Genomic DNA, 20,463 nt, shown 5'->3' with positions numbered 1-20,463 from the left:
TCATTCTAAACCTTCTTCAGTTCTGAACAGATTATGAAACATTGAATGATTTCAAACACAATAATCTCATGGATGCTGAAGAGAACATTTTTTTTTGACTTAACTTTTTTCTACTGGTGTCTAACGACGAGCGCCGAGGCATGAAGTCACCTCGGGGGGTCTGGAGGCATGCCCCCCCCCTGGAAAATCTTTTTTTAAATGATGCAATTTGGTGCATTCTGGTCATGATTTTTATTCCTGGCAAAGGCACCAATTTATACATGAAAAGCATAAAATAAAATATTTGACCTTCATAAAGTATGCTATTTCTCTCCTTACTGACAAAACACTTGTAGGCCTACTTATTTTAACTATTCAACTATATTTTAGAATAAAAATAACACAAATATCTGTACTTATTATCTTTATCAACTTTAAACTTTTCATGTTAACATATGTGACTGAACACTGATAATCAATAGTCTTATTGATCCTCCTTATCGGTTTGGTTCCTTATCAATACTAAATAAGTCCTTTTTAAAAAAATAAATTATTTTAAAAAAGGATAAATTCAGAACAGGATTAGAATTTATTTATATTATAAATATAACTAAACATTGTTTCTAGAGCAGCAACAGTCATGTTTACAACAGCAAAGTCACTTTATAAACTCAATAATATCTCTGGAAACAAATGTAAAATGTCAATAAAATAAATAATATTCCTGACATGAAAATACTGAGTGAAGTTTAGAAAGAAAGAAGAAGACAGACATCAGTCAGTATCAGTCCTTCCTCCTGTCCTCCTCCTCCCTCTGCTGCTGATGTGATTGACTGCTGCAGGTACCGCTGGTAGAGAGGAGAGGCTGCTTTGTCTCAGCCAGCAGCTGAGTTTACAAGAATGAGCCAAATTTGAAGATTGGTGGCAAACTAAGCTAAACAGTTAGACTACATACAGACAGCTTTAGTTTTAGCTTGTTGCTAACAATTAGCTATTAGCCGAGCTAGCGCGCTTTGGTTGTGTAAAACATAGCAGCGGTGGATGAGAGACTGCGGACAGAGCAGTTGAAAATATCACTTTTCTACATGTTTATGCTTGTTGATCAGGTGTATTGATAGAGTATTGGCTTTTTACTCGCTAAGGTGTTATTGCACTTAAGAAATAACGAGCGTAGTTGTCGTCAACTCGAGTAATCTTCACTTCACATGTGATCTGCTGTTCACTGACTTTGCTATGTGTATGTGTGTGTGTGTGTGCATGTGTGGAGGAGAGGCTGCAGTTTGAGAATAAATTACACCAAAACATTAAAAAGTGCTGATAAAAGAACCAGTAACATCGGAGCTTATCAATACTACAGTCTTTAATCATTTATCCTCGGGGCTCGTTTAATACCGGGTTTCGGTACCCATCCCTACAGAGAAATAAGTGCACATTAAATAAAACTGCCATAACTTTGATTATTTTGGAGAAAACAGACGTATAAATCGATGCATAAACAACCGCAGGAAGCTGGAACAAGCGTTGATGTCTGGAACAACAAACGTCTCTTTCCCTCGCCGTTTAATCGGTTACAAAGAGAAAAAAGCAGAAATGTGGTGGCAGAGTAAAATCTTTTTTGTGTTAGTGGTAAAAATAAACAGACTATGATGGAACAAATAATTCACTTTTGATGGAAATCCGTCTGTAGACGGAGCTCTTGCACCCATGTAATCTGCTTCTAACGCTACATGATTTCTTCTTTATTCAGATTGGAGAACTGCAGGTTGTCAGAGATCAGCTGTGCTTCTCTGCTCTCAGCTCTGAAGTCCAACCCCTCCCACCTGAGAGAGCTTGATCTGAGTGGAAACTCCAGTGTCAACGGTTCAGAAAAGAATGTGCTGTGTGATTTTCTGGAGAGTCCACACTGTAGACTGGAGACTCTGAGGTCAGACACCATTTCTTACTTCTGTGCTGAGATTAATATGATGTGAAAGTTGTGGCGACACTAAACTGCAGACATAAGGATGATTTTTATGAGGTAAAATCTCCTTCAGATTTACACATTCAAATGTTGTTTTCAAACATTTAAATACTATTTAAAGCCTCCCTCCAGTGTATTTTGGCATTTTTGAGATATTTCATATTTTTCTGAGTCATTTTCTGACCATGTTGATTAGCCACAATGTTCACCAAATATTTGTGGACAAATAACTTCATTTTGTGCTGAAAGATCAAAAATGTCAGCTGTTGTTAAAACTGAACAATGACGTATGACTATAGTAGAACGCTGCAGTCATACGTCATCCTCATAAAATCCCTTTGTTTTTGTGAGCGTCACATAGGCTACTGATACAGTATCAGGCGCCTGTGTTTCATACTAAATAGTCTACTGGATGCAGACGTGCTGCAACAACAGATTAATGCTTCAAATATAAATCATTTATTTCTATTAAACACTCTCCAACCAACATGTGCACAGAAAATAAGGTTTAATGTGGTTAAAGCAGGAAAGTCAGTAAATCAGTGTGCAGTGATGTATAAATGAATGTGGGTGATTGTTACAGTATCTGTTGTCCACAGCTGTTTATACTGTATGAAAAGCTTCTCCTTCACTTGATTAAATCCCTGCAGCATCTGAAGTCAGCAGGACTGATATGTTGATAAATCTGCAGCCTCTGAGAAGTGCTGCGCCAGAGCGCAGTGCCGTTACGCACCACCGTTCACTGTGTTTACCTTCATTAAATCTCCTGATGACACCAGGCTGCTACAGTAGAAACACACACACCTCTACACACACACTGTTAAAACTTCCTGTAAAAACATTCAACAACTGGCAGCAGGGTTGCCATTAAGTTACTGTAAAATCAACATTTTTTTACTGTTACTAAAGTTTACGGTTTCGTGCTGTTAATGAAAAATACAGTATGATCTGGTTTTTCATTGCTTTATTAATATAACTGTTTTTTTTCTTTTACAGTATCTTACAGTTGACAGATTTGTTTGATTGAACTATTTAGTTTGTATCTATTTTACAAACATTTTAATAAACCTATTTTTTAACCTAAATGAATACTGACTTAGCAGGTTAAACACATAGGAATAGTCACAATACATACAATTAAAGGCACTTTGTTTAGAAAAAGGTTTTAATAGACCTGGTTGTCATTCTTCATAAAATCTGTGTCCAAAGCTGGCTACAAGCACATAATGCAAACCAGAACAAAATGTTCTTTAGGAATGAAGAACAGAGCTAAATCACTGATATTTCAATCATGTAATTACAATGTAAGAGAAAAAAACACAGCTTCTTATTGCACTTGACTTTTTATTTGAATATAAAGTTGGAAAGTTCACATGCAGAACAATTGCATGTTAAACAAAAAGCTGAAACAGAGTGTTCTCTCTCAAACTGTCTTTGGCTTTTTGATGGGAATAGTAGTACAAGGCACTTAGGCTCAGAAATATTGACATGATCAACTATACAGTATCACCTTTTTTGACTAACAATTTCTTTAAAAATATGAAACAGTGTTTAGAAAACCAAAGCAGGTGACCAGAACAGAAGAGTTCAGTTGAATAAAACTGCATCATTTGCTGTTAAGCAGCTTTTAACCAGAGGACTGTTCCACAAAGCAGGATTAGAAAGTTAGGCAGATAAGTGTGAAAAGATGACATCATCATGATAGTGTTTTGAATCTGTAAAGCAACATTTGAATGAGCTATTTGGATATGATTCAATTATGATTGACAATTCAAGTTCATGATAACAAAGCAAATTTCAGCAGTTTTACCATTTTTAAAGTCATGTGGTAAACTTACTAACCTTGCTTTGTGGAGCAGCAACAGTTACAGACAACTGAGCTACATCACAGAATTACAACCAAACCAACTTCATAAAGTATGCTATTTCTCTCCTTACTGACAAGTTAGTTTTAGCTTGTTGCTAACAATTACCTATTAGCCGAGCTAGCGCGCTGTGGTTGTGTAAAACATAGCAGCGGTGGATGAGAGACTGCGGACAGAGCAGTTGAAAATATCACTTTTCTACATGTTTATGCTTGTTGATCAGGTGTATTGATAGAGTATTGGCTTTTTACTCGCTAAGGTGTTATTGCACTTAAGAAATAACGAGCGTAGTTGTCGTCAACTCGAGTAATCTTCACTTCACATGTGATCTGCTGTTCACTGACTTTGCTGTGTGTGTGTGTGTGTTTGTGTATGTCTCTGTGTCTGTGTTTAAGTGTGTGTGTGTATGTGTGTGTGTGTCTGTGTGTTTGTGTGTGTGTGTGTGTGTGTGTGTGTGTGTGTGGAGGAGAGGCTGCAGTTTGAGAATAAATTACACCAAAACATTAAAAAGTGCTGATAAAAGAACCGGTAACATCGGAGCTTATCAATACTACAGTCTTTAATCATTTATCCTCGGGGCTCGTTTAATACCGGGTTTCGGTACCCATCCCTACAGAGAAATAAGTGCACATTAAATAAAACTGCCATACCTTTGATTATTTTGGAGAAAACAGATGTATAAATCGATGCATAAACAACCGCAGGAAGCTGGAACAAGCGTTGATGTCTGGAACAACGAACGTCTCTTTCCCTCGCCGTTTAATCGTTTACAAAGAGAAAAAAGCAGAAATGTGGTGGCAGAGTAAAATCTTTTTTGTGTTAGTGGTAAAAATAAACAGACTATGATGGAACAAATAATTCACTTTTGATGGAAATCCGTCTGTAGACGGAGCTCTTGCACCCATGTAATCTGCTTCTAACGCTACATGATTTCTTCTTTATTCAGATTGGAGAACTGCAGGTTGTCAGAGATCAGCTGTGCTTCTCTGCTCTCAGCTCTGAAGTCCAACCCCTCCCACCTGAGAGAGCTTGATCTGAGTGGAAACTCCAGTGTCAACGGTTCAGAAAAGAATGTGCTGTGTGATTTTCTGGAGAGTCCACACTGTAGACTGGAGACTCTGAGGTCAGACACCATTTCTTACTTCTGTGCTGAGATTAATATGATGTGAAAGTTGTGGCGACACTAAACTGCAGACATAAGGATGATTTTTATGAGGTAAAATCTCCTTCAGATTTACACATTCAAATGTTGTTTTCAAACATTTAAATACTATTTAAAGCCTCCCTCCAGTGTATTTTGGCATTTTTGAGATATTTCATATTTTTCTGAGTCATTTTCTGACCATGTTGATTAGCCACAATGTTCACCAAATATTTGTGGACAAATAACTTCATTTTGTGCTCAAAGATCAAAAATGTCAGCTGTTGTTGAAACTGAACAATGACGTATGACTATAGTAGAACGCTGCAGTCATACGTCATCCTCATAAAATCCCTTTGTTTTTGTGAGCGTCACATAGGCTACTGATACAGTATCAGGCGCCTGTGTTTCATACTAAATAGTCTACTGGATGCAGACGTGCTGCAACAACAGATTAATGCTTCAAATATAAATCATTTATTTCTATTAAACACTCTCCAACCAACATGTGCACAGAAAATAAGGTTTAATGTGGTTAAAGCAGGAAAGTCAGTAAATCAGTGTGCAGTGATGTATAAATGAATGTGGGTGATTGTTACAGTATCTGTTGTCCACAGCTGTTTATACTGTATGAAAAGCTTCTCCTTCACTTGATTAAATCCCTGCAGCATCTGAAGTCAGCAGGACTGATATGTTGATAAATCTGCAGCCTCTGAGAAGTGCTGCGCCAGAGCGCAGTGCCGTTACGCACCACCGTTCACTGTGTTTACCTTCATTAAATCTCCTGATGACACCAGGCTGCTACAGTAGAAACACACACACCTCTACACACACACTGTTAAAACTTCCTGTAAAAACATTCAACAACTGGCAGCAGGGTTGCCATTAAGTTACTGTAAAATCAACATTTTTTTACTGTTACTAAAGTTTACGGTTTCGTGCTGTTAATGAAAAATACAGTATGATCTGGTTTTTCATTGCTTTATTAATATAACTGTTTTTTTTCTTTTACAGTATCTTACAGTTGACAGATTTGTTTGATTGAACTATTTAGTTTGTATCTATTTTACAAACATTTTAATAAACCTATTTTTTAACCTAAATGAATACTGACTTAGCAGGTTAAACACATAGGAATAGTCACAATACATACAATTAAAGGCACTTTGTTTAGAAAAAGGTTTTAATAGACCTGGTTGTCATTCTTCATAAAATCTGTGTCCAAAGCTGGCTACAAGCACATAATGCAAACCAGAACAAAATGTTCTTTAGGAATGAAGAACAGAGCTAAATCACTGATATTTCAATCATGTAATTACAATGTAAGAGAAAAAAACACAGCTTCTTATTGCACTTGACTTTTTATTTGAATATAAAGTTGGAAAGTTCACATGCAGAACAATTGCATGTTAAACAAAAAGCTGAAACAGAGTGTTCTCTCTCAAACTGTCTTTGGCTTTTTGATGGGAATAGTAGTACAAGGCACTTAGGCTCAGAAATATTGACATGATCAACTATACAGTATCACCTTTTTTGACTAACAATTTCTTTAAAAATATGAAACAGTGTTTAGAAAACCAAAGCAGGTGACCAGAACAGAAGAGTTCAGTTGAATAAAACTGCATCATTTGCTGTTAAGCAGCTTTTAACCAGAGGACTGTTCCACAAAGCAGGATTAGAAAGTTAGGCAGATAAGTGTGAAAAGATGACATCATCATGATAGTGTTTTGAATCTGTAAAGCAACATTTGAATGAGCTATTTGGATATGATTCAATTATGATTGACAATTCAAGTTCATGATAACAAAGCAAATTTCAGCAGTTTTACCATTTTTAAAGTCATGTGGTAAACTTACTAACCTTGCTTTGTGGAGCAGCAACAGTTACAGACAACTGAGCTACATCACAGAATTACAACCAAACCAACTTCATAAAGTATGCTATTTCTCTCCTTACTGACAAGTTAGTTTTAGCTTGTTGCTAACAATTACCTATTAGCCGAGCTAGCGCGCTGTGGTTGTGTAAAACATAGCAGCGGTGGATGAGAGACTGCGGACAGAGCAGTTGAAAATATCACTTTTCTACATGTTTATGCTTGTTGATCAGGTGTATTGATAGAGTATTGGCTTTTTACTCGCTAAGGTGTTATTGCACTTAAGAAATAACGAGCGTAGTTGTCGTCAACTCGAGTAATCTTCACTTCACATGTGATCTGCTGTTCACTGACTTTGCTGTGTGTGTGTGTGTGTTTGTGTATGTCTCTGTGTCTGTGTTTAAGTGTGTGTGTGTATGTGTGTGTGTGTGTGTGTGTGTGTGCATGTGTGGAGGAGAGGCTGCAGTTTGAGAATAAATTACACCAAAACATTAAAAAGTGCTGATAAAAGAACCGGTAACATCGGAGCTTATCAATACTACAGTCTTTAATCATTTATCCTCAGGGCTCGTTTAATACCGGGTTTCGGTAGCCATCCCTACAGAGAAATAAGTGCACATTAAATAAAACTGCCATACCTTTGATTATTTTGGAGAAAACAGACGTATAAATCGATGCATAAACAACCGCAGGAAGCTGGAACAAGCGTTGATGTCTGGAACAACGAGTGTCTCTTTCCCTCGCCGTTTAATCGTTTACAAAGAGAAAAAAGCAGAAATGTGGTGGCAGAGTAAAATCTTTTTTGTGTTAGTGGTAAAAATAAACAGACTATGATGGAACAAATAATTCACTTTTGATGGAAATCCGTCTGTAGACGGAGCTCTTGCACCCATGTAATCTGCTTCTAACGCTACATGATTTCTTCTTTATTCAGATTGGAGAACTGCAGGTTGTCAGAGATCAGCTGTGCTTCTCTGCTCTCAGCTCTGAAGTCCAACCCCTCCCACCTGAGAGAGCTTGATCTGAGTGGAAACTCCAGTGTCAACGGTTCAGAAAAGAATGTGCTGTGTGATTTTCTGGAGAGTCCACACTGTAGACTGGAGACTCTGAGGTCAGACACCATTTCTTACTTCTGTGCTGAGATTAATATGATGTGAAAGTTGTGGCGACACTAAACTGCAGACATAAGGATGATTTTTATCAGGTAAAATCTCCTTCAGATTTACACATTCAAATGTTGTTTTCAAACATTTAAATACTATTTAAAGCCTCCCTCCAGTGTATTTTGGCATTTTTGAGATATTTCATATTTTTCTGAGTCATTTTCTGACCATGTTGATTAGCCACAATGTTCACCAAATATTTGTGGACAAATAACTTCATTTTGTGCTCAAAGATCAAAAATGTCAGCTGTTGTTAAAACTGAACAATGACGTATGACTATAGTAGAACGCTACAGTCATACGTCATCCTCATAAAATCCCTTTGTTTTTGTGAGCGTCACATAGGCTACTGATACAGTATCAGGCGCCTGTGTTTCATACTAAATAGTCTACTGGATGCAGACGTGCTGCAACAAGAGATTAATGCTTCAAATATAAATCATTTATTTCTATTAAACACTCTCCAACCAACATCTGTCAGAAAATAAGGTTTCATGTGGTTAAAGCAGGAAAGTCAGTATATCAGTGTGCAGTGATGTATAAATGAATGGGGGTGATTGTTACAGTATCCACAGCTGTTTATACTGTATGAAAAGCTTCTCCTTCACTTGATTAAATCCCTGCAGCATCTGAAGTCAGCAGGACTGATATGTTGATAAATCTGCAGCCTCTGAGAAGTGCTGCGCCAGAGCGCAGTGCCGTTACGCACCACCGTTCACTGTGTTTACCTTCATTAAATCTCCTGATGACACCAGGCTGCTACAGTAGAAACACACACACCTCTACACACACACTGTTAAAACTTCCTGTAAAAACATTCAACAACTGGCAGCAGGGTTGCCATTAAGTTACGGTAAAATTAACATTTTTTTACTGTTACTAAAGTTTACGGTTTCATGCTGTTAATGAAAAATACAGTATGATGTGGTTTTTCATTGCTTTATTAATATAACTGTTTTTTTTCTTTTACAGTATCTTACAGTTGACAGATTTGTTTGATTGAACTATTTAGTTTGTATCTATTTTACAAACATTTTAATAAACCTATTTTTTAACCTAAATGAATACTGACTTAGCAGGTTAAACACATAGGAATAGTCACAATACATACAATTAAAGGCACTTTGTTTAGAAAAAGGTTTTAATAGACCTGGTTGTCATTCTTCATAAAATCTGTGTCCAAAGCTGGCTACAAGCACATAATGCAAACCAGAACAAAATGTTCTTTAGGAATGAAGAACAGAGCTAAATCACTGATATTTCAATCATGTAATTACAATGTAAGAGAAAAAAACACAGCTTCTTATTGCACTTGACTTTTTATTTGAATATAAAGTTGGAAACTTCACATGCAGAACAATTGCATGTTAAACAAAAAGCTGAAACAGAGTGTTCTCTCTCAAACTGTCTTTGGCTTTTTGATGGAAATAGTAGTACAAGGCACTTAGGCTCAGAAATATTGACATGATCAACTATACAGTATCACCTTTTTTGACTAACAATTTCTTTAAAAATATGAAACAGTGTTTAGAAAACCAAAGCAGGTGACCAGAACAGAAGAGTTCAGTTGAATAAAACTGCATCATTTGCTGTTAAGCAGCTTTTAACCAGAGGACTGTTCCACAAAGCAGGATTAGAAAGTTAGGCAGATAAGTGTGAAAAGATGACATCATCATGATAGTGTTTTGAATCTGTAAAGCAACATTTGAATGAGCTATTTGGATATGATTCAATTATGATTGACAATTCAAGTTCATGATAACAAAGCAAATTTCAGCAGTTTTACCATTTTTAAAGTCATGTGGTAAACTTACTAACCTTGCTTTGTGGAGCAGCAACAGTTACAGACAACTGAGCTACATCACAGAATTACAAGCAAACTCTCAGATAATATCTGGCTCTGTATCATGTAACATCTGAATATACTGGAGATATTGTCCAGCCTTAAGGCATATCAGTGGTACAAATAAAAAGATGAACATTACATAAATAAAAGATGTTTTGTCAATATAATGCTGTCTGTCAAAAACAGTTGAAATAGAAATGAAAATATAATGAACAGCAGCAGACATGTTCCATCATGTCCAAATATGAACTGTATGTCAGGCTCTAACAAGGAACACGGTTAAGTGCAGAAGTCCAAGTATTGGGCGATGGCAGGGGAGTGAGTTAGTTAATGACTTATGGCCCAGTCAAAGACACCAGTTCTCCCAGTCCAGCCTTGGTAGCCCTCTGACTGTGTGTGTGTCTGTGTGTGTGTGTGTGTGTGTGTGTGTGGAGGAGAGGCTGCAGTTTGAGAATAAATTACACCAAAACATTAAAAAGTGCTGATAAAAGAACCGGTAACATCGGAGCTTATCAATACTACAGTCTTTAATAATTTATCCTCGGGGCTCGTTTAATACCGGGTTTCGGTAGCCATCCCTACAGAGAAATAAGTGCACGTTAAATAAAACTGCCATACCTTTGATTATTTTGGAGAAAACAGACGTATAAATCGATGCATAAACAACCGCAGGAAGCTGGAACAAGCGTTGATGTCTGGAACAACGAACGTCTCTTTCCCTCGCCGTTTAATCGTTTACAAAGTGAAAAAAGCAGAAATGTGGTGGCAGAGTAAAATCTTTTTTGTGTTAGTGGTAAAAATAAACAGACTATGACGGAACAAATAATTCACTTTTGATGGAAATCCGTCTGTAGACGGAGCTCTTGCACCCATGTAATCTGCTTCTAACGCTACATGATTTCTTCTTTATTCAGATTGAAGAGCTGCAGGTTGTCAGAGATCAGCTGTGCTTCTCTGGTCTCAGCTCTGAAGTCCAACCCCTCCCATCTGAGAGAGCTTGATCTGAGTGACAACGAGAGTCTCAACGGTTCAGGAACAAAGTTGTGTGATTTTCTGGAGAGTCCACACTGTAGACTGGAGACTCTGAGGTCAGACACCATTTCTTACTTCTGTGCTGAGATTAATATGATGTGAAAGTTGTGGTGACACTAAACTGCAGATATAAGGATGATTTTTATGAGGTAAAATCTCCTTCAGATTTACACATTCAAATGTTGTTTTCAAACATTTAAATACTATTTAAAGCCCCCCTCCAGTGTATTTTGGCTTTTTTGAGATATTTCATATTTTTCTGAGTCATTTTCTGACCATGTTGATTAGCCACAATGTTCAACAAATATTTGTGGACAAATAAGTTAATTTTGTGCTGAAAGATCAAAAATGTCAGCTGTTGTTGAAACTGAACAATGACGTATGACTATAGTAGAACGCTGCAGTCATTCGTCATCCTCATAAAATCCCTTTGTTTTTGTGAGCGTCACATAGGCTACTGATACAGTATCAGGCGCCTGTGTTTCATACTAAATAGTCTACTGGATGCAGACGTGCTGCAACAAGAGATTAATGCTTCAAATATAAATCATTTATTTCAGTTAAACACTCTCCAACCAACATGTGCACAGAAAATAAGGTTTCATGTGGTTAAAGCAGGAAAGTCAGTAAATCAGTGTGCAGTGATGTATAAATGAATGTGGGTGATTGTTACAGTATCTGTTGTCCACAGCTGTTTATACTGTATGAAAAGCTTCTCCTTCACTTCATTAAATCCCTGCAGCATCTGAAGTCAGCAGGACTGATATGTTGATAAATCTGCAGCCTCTGAGAAGTGCTGCGCCAGAGCGCAGTGCCGTTACGCACCACCATTCACTGTGTTTACCTTCATTAAATCTCCTGATGACACCAGGCTGCTACAGTAGAAACACACACACCTCTACACACATCAGACTGGTCGGTTATAACTCGATATTCTGCTTTTTTATGAAGGAGACGTTGGGTTAGTGGGGCTCATCAGCCTCTTTGACAACTTTATTTTTTTTTAGCCAAAGTAGCGTCTCATGTTTTATCCTTGAGACACATTACGATGCAAACGCTGTTGTGTAACATTAATTACTAAACTATGTGACCGTGTACGAGGTGAGATACATTAGGCTGTAATTATTGCTGAAATAGTGTCAGTCCGTCAGTAAACAGCTTCACCAAATACATTTTTTTACATTTTTAAAAAATTTCTATTGTTATTATATTAATTGATGAAAAAACTGCTCCATCTGTCTTTGGCTGCAGATTTGTGGTGATGTGTGTTCATGTCGTGACGCTCTGAACCATCCAGACATTTCCTGAAGAAAAGCTTTCCGTTTGTTGAGCACAAGTGTTTCACGGCTATGAGACCAGTGATGTGACTGGCTGAGAGTATTTATTAATCACCACACCAGTTGATCTATATTCACTCAGCCCTTTTACACGTTGCACTGCTGCACATACATGAACCAAAACAGCAGGTGACAGGTGTGCATGCAGGGCTCCACATTAACTTTTTGAGTCCTTCAGACAAGTAAATTTATCTTTCACTTGTCCATATGTGACAGATGTGGTAAGGACATGTAACGAGACGACTCAAAGGATTGGTTTCCAGCCTTTATTTGCTCCTGCAGAAGACAATGTAACACATATGAATCACCTTCTGGTGTCTCATGCACATCTGCTCCTAAACATGCAAAATAACAGAATTTACACCAGGAAATAGATGCTAAAATCTCTGCAGCGCTACGTTGACTACATGACGCAGGGCAGCCTGCCGTAATACAAATGGCACCAAGAAAGTTAAACAAAAGCATCTACAAAACTCATATTAACAGTCAAAACAACATGAAACAGCTAGTTAAAGTAATAGTATTAACAGTAAACAATATGCATTAAATGTTACAACATAAACGGTTCAATTTCCATAGAAAACAATAAAATAGTGCAGCAGCATTTTTCCACACAACTTACCCTCAGCAATGCAAAACAGCTCTGTGAGGGACAGAAGGGACGATGTGCAGCAAGGTCATTTCCACAGGAAACGTTCATGAATAAAAATTCCTTGTTGAGATAAAATTCACAAACACAAATTAGAAATAAGAATTATTAAAGTGTCTTTTTTAACTGTTACACATCCACAAAAGTCACTTGTCAGAGTAAAAATGACAATAATTTACTTTTTCATTTTGTTTGTGAACGTAGAAATCAGACCAACAAACAGTTGAAAGCATCCAAACAGTGTCAATGTATAAATGATTCAATTTATGAATTTTATTCAAGCCATTACTTCCCTGTTAATGATCTTTTCATTTGATCCTGAATTGTGAAGCACTTTGTAAAGTCTGTTTCAATATGAGCTCTATAGATTAATTATTGATCATCCTTCTGACGTTTAATAATAATGATTGACAGTGTTTCTACTAGGATTGTTTTCAGGGGGGGTGGTAGGCCCCCTGAAACTACTAGTTATGTTACGGAGCAGGCGTGTCACAGATACGGATACGCGGTGTTGACAGTGTCGTCATAGATACGCAGTAAGGCGGTTGTCTGTATCGCTGTATTTCTCTACACTGAGCTGAAATGAAACAAGTGCACAAAAAATAGGTAAATAAATATTAAACAAACATTAACAATATTTATTAACCTAATGTTTAAATATTAACAGTATTTATTTACAACACATAAATAAACGTAGGCCTTATGGATGATAGATGGACCAATCAGTCTCTATCTGAAAAACAAATCTGGATTCTCAGCCTCTATATGGTCCTTAATATAGATCAATGTTTGTAATATAACAACATAACAAAAGTGACTGATGGGGAATTAATTTGTTACTTAAAGCCAAATCAAGACAACAGTTTGACTTATAAATGAATCAGATGAATCAGCATTTTGTTTCCTAATAACTGAAAGTGTCAGTTTTAGTGCTGTGTTTACAACAGTTACTGAGGTCAACGACCTTCTAACAGCTGAACAGAACATCATGTTAACAGAGTTGTTGTGTAGTGTTAGTACCTGTGTTAAAACATCTGTAAGTCCTTTCATAGCAGGTTTGAATCTTGTGCTTTGACTTTTGTTTGTTAGGATGTCCTTCAGTTTGGATAACAGATTGTGTCTTTAAACATATTTACAGAACAGTAATTCATCTAGATACAGGTGGAAGTCAGACCTTAACAGTTTTTTCTGCCTCCTGCTTTGAATGTGTTCATGTCTCTCCATCACCTGACGCCTGGGCTGCCTCTGTGTGTTTCTCTTTACTCTTTCAACTTTTTCTTTAAATCTTGAATCAGTTGCACCTTCTTCCTTTTCAATCAGTTCTTTACTTTCTCCTTGTTTTTCTTTCAACACCATTAAGTTACATCCTGCAATTCTTCCTCACTTCTGTCTCCTCTCTCCTGATTTCTTCACTCACTCTGAAAATGTAAAAGCTTTCCTTTAATAAATCTGACAGCAGGGCTGGCTCTAGACATGTTGGTGCCCTAGGAGAGATCAGGATTTGGTGCCCCCCCCCAAACCACATTACCCCACCAGTACTGCCTCATCACCACCCTGTCATACATTGAGGAGCAGGTGGACCCAAATGCAGAGACCAGAAAGCAGGGCTGAAGAAAAGCGTCTTTATTTCAACGACTGGCAGGAAAAAAACAAAAGCAGGATGAGCTGAGTAGAACAAGATACAAAAAAAAAATCGACTGAGCAGGAAACTGAGCAAACACGACAGAACAGAATTGACTAACTGAACAGACGACTTGACAAAGACTGAACTGAAAACTGAACTTCAATACAAACTGAAGTAATCAGACAACAAGGAACAGGTGGCACAATACAAGGGCAGGCTGGGAGCTGATAGGCTGGGGAAGACACTAGGAGCAGGGCAGGACCGACGAGGCTACTGCAGGGCAGGTGAGAGGAGGAGCACATGAAAACAGGAGGAGTAAAGGAACACACAAGAGAAACACAGAGCAAAGTAAAACCCAGAAAACACAACAGCACTCAATAACAAGCCAGCATAAATCAAAGTGTCTCTGAATAAATCAACCTAGGTACACAGCACTACAAGCTAACCAATAATCTAATACAGTCTTTCAAAGATACAACTCAAATAACATGAATGAGCAAAAAGACTGGACAACACAAGTGTAACACAGAAAACCAAAAGAAGAAAAAACACAAAGAGCCCAAACCATGAGTCCATGACACACCCGCTCATTCTACAGTAAAAATATGGACAACAAACATCAGACACCACAATGGTTTCAAGACAAAAATATATATTTTTAAAAATTACAATTACTTTTCAAACAAACAAATCACGTTTCAAAGAATGAATCAATTGTTAAATATTACTATTATTAACTACCTTTACCTATTACTAACATCCAAGACGCTGGCACTTGGTTATTGATAGATTACACTGGATAGACGACTCCTTTCATGATGTCATGTGCCCACAATGTTCTGGGGTTTCATTTATAAAACAGTGTGTAGGATCCATACTAAAATTGTACGTGCGCACAAAAGCCAAAAATGGCACGCACCAAAAAATAATCATATTTATAAAACCATGCGTACACACGAATGCACGTATATTTCCCTTTATAAATCACAGTCCACCTGGAAATGTGCGCTCATGGATCAGCGTCATATCCCGCCCTCTACACGCCCACATTCAACCATAAATGGTCGATGCAAAAGCCTTCATGAATATTCATGTACATGTGTTTCTTTCGCCGCACCAATCACTCTCTCTGTCTTTAGACGCCTGGCCAATCAGTGTTGAGAGTCAGTGTATCGGAGCCTCTCTTGTCACTTGTGCTCAGCAGCAGCAGAGGAAGGACCGCAACAGGCATGAACAGACATTTAACCTTTTATTTCCCCGTTTTCACACGTATTGAAATTATGTGTGTAACCCAAAACAACCATATACAACCTCAATAAACATTCCTGTGGATTGTTAAGTCAGACATCTCTGGTTAAATGTTTAACACACCCTGCAGTGGGCCAGCTCCCAGTTAACCAGTATAAGTAGTTTTTACACCACTCACTCAATATGTAAAATACAATAAACACTATATTAGTTTATATTTACTCCAAAATCCAGCATACAGGTATTTCTCTAATTGACACAGTGAGCACAGGTGGTGAAGATGAGCCGGTGAGGTGACTGGAGAAGGCAGAGTGTGTGTGGCAGCCACCGCTGTGTCTCCAGTGTCTCTGTGCTTGACAATACAGCCGTGTTTACTGCAGCCATTTTACACATATAAACTACATGGGAACTCATACTTGGTGATATATGCACAGTATAACCAAATATTAAAAATCTATTAACGCTCTGTCCTGTAAATATGTTTTAGTTCCGTTTGTTGAAGTTATTTGATGTCATCTTGGATTTCTACAATCAATGATGATCATTTCATCAGTAAGTTAACGTGGCTAAGGTGAAAATGAATCAATATTTTCATGCTTAGCTAATATTGGAGAAAGGCAACCCAGACTTTGCAGAATCCTGCCACCTGCCACATCCTGACATCATTCATTTCAGCTGCTGCTGCTCCACAACTGACTCTCTCCTTTGTGCTCCGGGTGAGGCAGCACTGATGAAATGTTGGGCAGACTTTAACATCTGAGTTGCTTTATATCTTTACAAATTGAAAGATGTTTATAGAAGTTATGGCTCACTACAAGCCAAAGTACAGATAACACTGCTGGTTTGAGTGTTTCTGATAATGTGGATCTATAATTGATGTTTGATATTAAGTGAAATGAAATGTGTGAGAGGATTATTATACAATCTGCCTTCAATTCACTTCAATTCTGCGTCGTGGATTTCCCCTGTCTCTAAAATGTTCCTACGCATGGGTAAGAGTTTAGGTGCAGGTGCGCACATTGTCCCATCAAGTTTGTTTTCATAGATCACAACTTTTGCTTGGGAAGTGGCGTACGCCTCTTTCAGGCCCCGTTCCTGCTTACTCAACAAATGAGATCCCTGGACTGTTCTCGTGGGTTTTGAGTATTTCACTGCAATTTTTCCAGTCATTAAATCAATTACTGATTAGTTTGTAGTTTTTTGTGAGAACAGGTTGCAGCAGAAGCAGTAAAGACTTTTTTCTATTTTTTTCTTGGAATATACCCAACCAACTTCTCTTGATTTTCTCTCCATTCACTTATTTTCTGTAGAAGTGGTGGTGATGGGAACTCCCATCCTCTCATTTTGTAAATGTAGAGTCTTATTTTAGCTGATATGGCCTCTGCTGACTATCTCTGTCCTCATCATATCAGACAGGGCTGCCAGTCAGCAGGATCTATAGCTGCTGCCTTGATGGACTCACATACTTCAGGATCTGTTCCAGTTGATGGTGTCTGCAGGCTGTAGAGTAGTAGAAGTGTCTGTTGTGTCTTTTGTTGCTTCACCTGCAGGCAAATCTAAACATACATGTAAATATAGTTATTAATCCTTTAGTAAGGACACACAATGATTCATAAATGACAACACATCAGACAATAAAGATGTCTGAAGCATAAATTATAGATAACGGTTGACCAGAACTGTTCAATTACATGAGTGAAAAAAGGTGAAGAATCCAAGTTTAAATTATTTTAGATGGAATAAGTTATTCTAGCTTTAATGTGTCCTTTAGACAACTTGCATAAATATAGATGGTTGCAGTCTAATATTGATTAGTATTTAAGTTAGCTATGTTCCCTTTATAATATAGAAATTATATTTATGATTCAATATATTTTATTGTGCTAGTGTTACCATGATAACACAAGTATGTAAGAAACCATTTAATAATAGATAATATTGATATTTGACTTGAAATTAACAAGGTGTAACTGTGACATTCAAATAATACTACTACTACTAATAATAAATATATTAATAATAATAATAATAATAATAATAATAATAATAATAATAATAATAATAATAATAATAATAAAGACAACATAGCAGTGTATTATCAGTTACACAGAGACCACAAATAAGTGGCTGAACTGACCTGCTTCAGAGAGTGGTGTAGATGGGAGATCAGATGTAACTTCTCCAGCAGCTGGAGGCTTCTGCAGATATTTCCTGAGAGCATCTGGACAGTTATAGAGTAGATATCAGCCTGTTACAAGCAAAAACATGTAGCTGCAGAGTAGACAAACAACTGCTGCAGCCTGTTGCACCAGCTATGTGTCAGTTCAAACTTAGTTATAACGTAAATTATTGTCACTAAGTTGTGATTTATGCATCACTAAAATAAAAGCTTTCACCACGGAGATAAGTTACAGCATAACTGTAATTGCTGCCATTTAACAACACAGTAATCCAGTAGAGATCTAATTTATTGATATGATATTTCACTATTGATCCAGTTTACTACAATGTGCTACGATGCCAAGTGGCTCATGCCAGCTTACACATAGTTGGTGCAACCCAGTGCAGAAATCTATGTTTTTATGGATATAGCGTTAGCCATTATCACTGATATTGGTCAGTGAAATTTCAGCACAATGCCTTACATTGTAGGAAGGAGCAGTTATCCAGATAGCTCGCTACTGGCTTGTCATTCAGTCTCATATCCTTCAATCTGTAACGATATGTGAGTCCAGCAGCTATCGTAGCATCATTATCTAGCATTAGCTTTATTGCTTTTTAGCTAGCTATGTTAACATTAGATGACATACCTCTATATTGGACTTTCTTTTCCTCCTCCTCTTTTCTCCGTTTTCTTTCTTGTGCATCTGAAGGTTTGGACCTTTTCATTATGTAATAAAATGTGAATATCTGCCTCTTGATATCTCGTCACAGATTTTGTCTGTCTGTGATGCATCATCCCTCTTTTTCAGTGCGCACAGTAGAGGTGCAGAGCAGATGAAACATTGTGAGGATTTTTTTTGTGACTTTTAACTTGTGTGGTGGGACAAGTAAATTTCTTTTCCATTTGTCGTATAAAGAAATCGGACAAGCCTTAAAGTCGAGCCCTAAATTCTGTTCTGAATTTATTCTTTTTTAAAAAATAAATTCAGAACAAGATTAGAATTTATTTTGATTACAAATATAACTAAACATTGTTTCTAGAGCAGCAACAGTAAATGGTAAATGGGCTGTACTTGTATAGCGCCTTTCTATCCTTCTGACCACTCAAAGCGCTTTTACACCACGAATCACATTCACCCATTTACACACATTCATACGCTGAATGGGTACAGGGGCTACCATGCAAGGTCCCAACCTGCCCATCACAGGAAATCTAATGGTTCATACACATTCACACACTGATTATTGTTGTTGTTTTTTTGGCGTGGTTACGGACAACAGTAACCCATACTGTTCAGCTAAATAAACGGTACAGTGCCGATCAGTTGCCTGTTATTTGAACATGTCCTGGCGGACGCTACAATACTGAGTGAAGTTTAGAAAGAAAGAAGAAGACAGACATCAGTCAGTATCAGTCCTTCCTCCTGTCCTCCTCCTCCTCCCTCTGCTGCTGATGTGTTTGACTGCTGCAGGTACCGCTGGTAGAGAGGAGAGGCTGCTTTGTCTCAGCCAGCAGCTGAGTTTACAAGAATGAGCCAAATTTGAAGATTGGTGGCAAACTAAGCTAAACAGTTAGACTACATACAGACAGCTTTAGTTTTAGCTTGTTGCTAACAATTAGCTATTAGCCGAGCTAGCGCACTGTGGTTGTGTAAAACTTTGCAGCGGTGGATGAGAGACTGCGGACAGAGCAGTTGAAAATATCACTTTTCTACATGTTTATGCTTGTTGATCAGGTGTATTGATAGAGTATTGGCTTTTTACTCGCTAAGGTGTTAATGCACTTAAGAAGTAACGAGCATAGTTGTCGTCAACTCGAGTAATCTTCACTTCACATGTGATCTGCTGTTCATTGACTTTGCTCTGTGTGTGTGTGTGTGTGTGTGTGTGTGTGTGGTGGCAGAGTAAAATCTTTTTTGTGTTAGTGGTAAAAATAAACAGACTATGATGGAACAAATAATTCACTTTTGATGGAAATCCGTTTGTAGACGGAGCTCTTGCACCCATGTAATCTGCTTCTAACGCTACATGATTTCTTCTTTATTCAGATTGAAATACTGCAGTTTGTCAGAGATCAGCTGTGCTCCTCTGCTCTCAGCTCTGAAGTCCAACTCCTCCCATCTGAGAGAGCTGAATCTGAGCTACAACTACAAACTGAGGGATTCAGAAATGAAGATGATGTCTGAACTTGAGGAGATTCCACACTGTAGACTTGAAACTCTGAGGTCAGACACCATTTCTTACTTCTGTGCTGAGATTAATATGATGTGAAAGTTGTGGTGACACTAAACTGCAGACATAAGGATGATTTTTATGAGGTAAAATCTCCTTCAGATTTAGATGTTCAAATGTTGTTTCAACATTTAAATAGTATTTAATTATTTTATTATAAACCATAGTTATCAATTTCAAAACATACATTTAAACAATCAGATCTTGTTTTAAATCAATATCAATAACATTAAAACTTATTAAATTAAAATTTGTGACCACATAGACTTTATACTGATCCACACTGAGCATCTTTTTGGTCTTCATATTTAATATAAGATGAAAAAGCTGCACTGGCTAATTCACTGTTAA

At 37.4% G+C, this 20,463-nt stretch overlaps 1 protein-coding gene, 1 long non-coding RNA gene and 1 pseudogene across 8 annotated transcripts in view; 2 read left to right on the top strand and 1 right to left on the bottom strand.

Annotated features, from left to right (window-relative positions):
- LOC121892421 overlaps positions 1-20,463 on the top strand; it is a 174,542-nt pseudogene that overhangs the window by 23,897 nt on the left and 130,182 nt on the right.
- LOC121892195 (NACHT, LRR and PYD domains-containing protein 12-like) overlaps positions 1-20,463 on the top strand; it is a 100,026-nt gene that overhangs the window by 18,613 nt on the left and 60,950 nt on the right. For 5 of the 7 annotated variants that reach the window (XM_042405097.1, XM_042405096.1, XM_042405098.1 and 2 more), the window contains 5 exons: positions 1,727-1,903; positions 4,751-4,927; positions 7,753-7,929; positions 10,742-10,915; positions 19,929-20,105. In XM_042405097.1, coding sequence (XP_042261031.1) covers positions 1,727-1,903; positions 4,751-4,927; positions 7,753-7,929; positions 10,742-10,915; positions 19,929-20,105 — 882 coding nt within the window. The remainder of the gene's footprint in view (positions 1-1,726; positions 1,904-4,750; positions 4,928-7,752; positions 7,930-10,741; positions 10,916-19,928; positions 20,106-20,463) is intronic. The other 2 variants (XM_042405100.1, XM_042405101.1) reach the window with 2 other exon arrangements.
- On the bottom strand, positions 14,454-18,514 carry LOC121892208. The gene is made up of 2 exons (XR_006094340.1): positions 17,855-18,514; positions 14,454-17,273 (listed from the first exon to the last, which is right to left on the bottom strand). It is a non-coding gene; the product is annotated as an uncharacterized LOC121892208 (long non-coding RNA).

The sequence above is a fragment of the Thunnus maccoyii genome, chromosome 24 (genome assembly GCF_910596095.1).
Source record: "Thunnus maccoyii chromosome 24, fThuMac1.1, whole genome shotgun sequence".
NCBI classification, from domain to species: domain Eukaryota; kingdom Metazoa; phylum Chordata; class Actinopteri; order Scombriformes; family Scombridae; genus Thunnus; species Thunnus maccoyii.
This window is presented reverse-complemented; position numbering and strand designations above follow the sequence as displayed.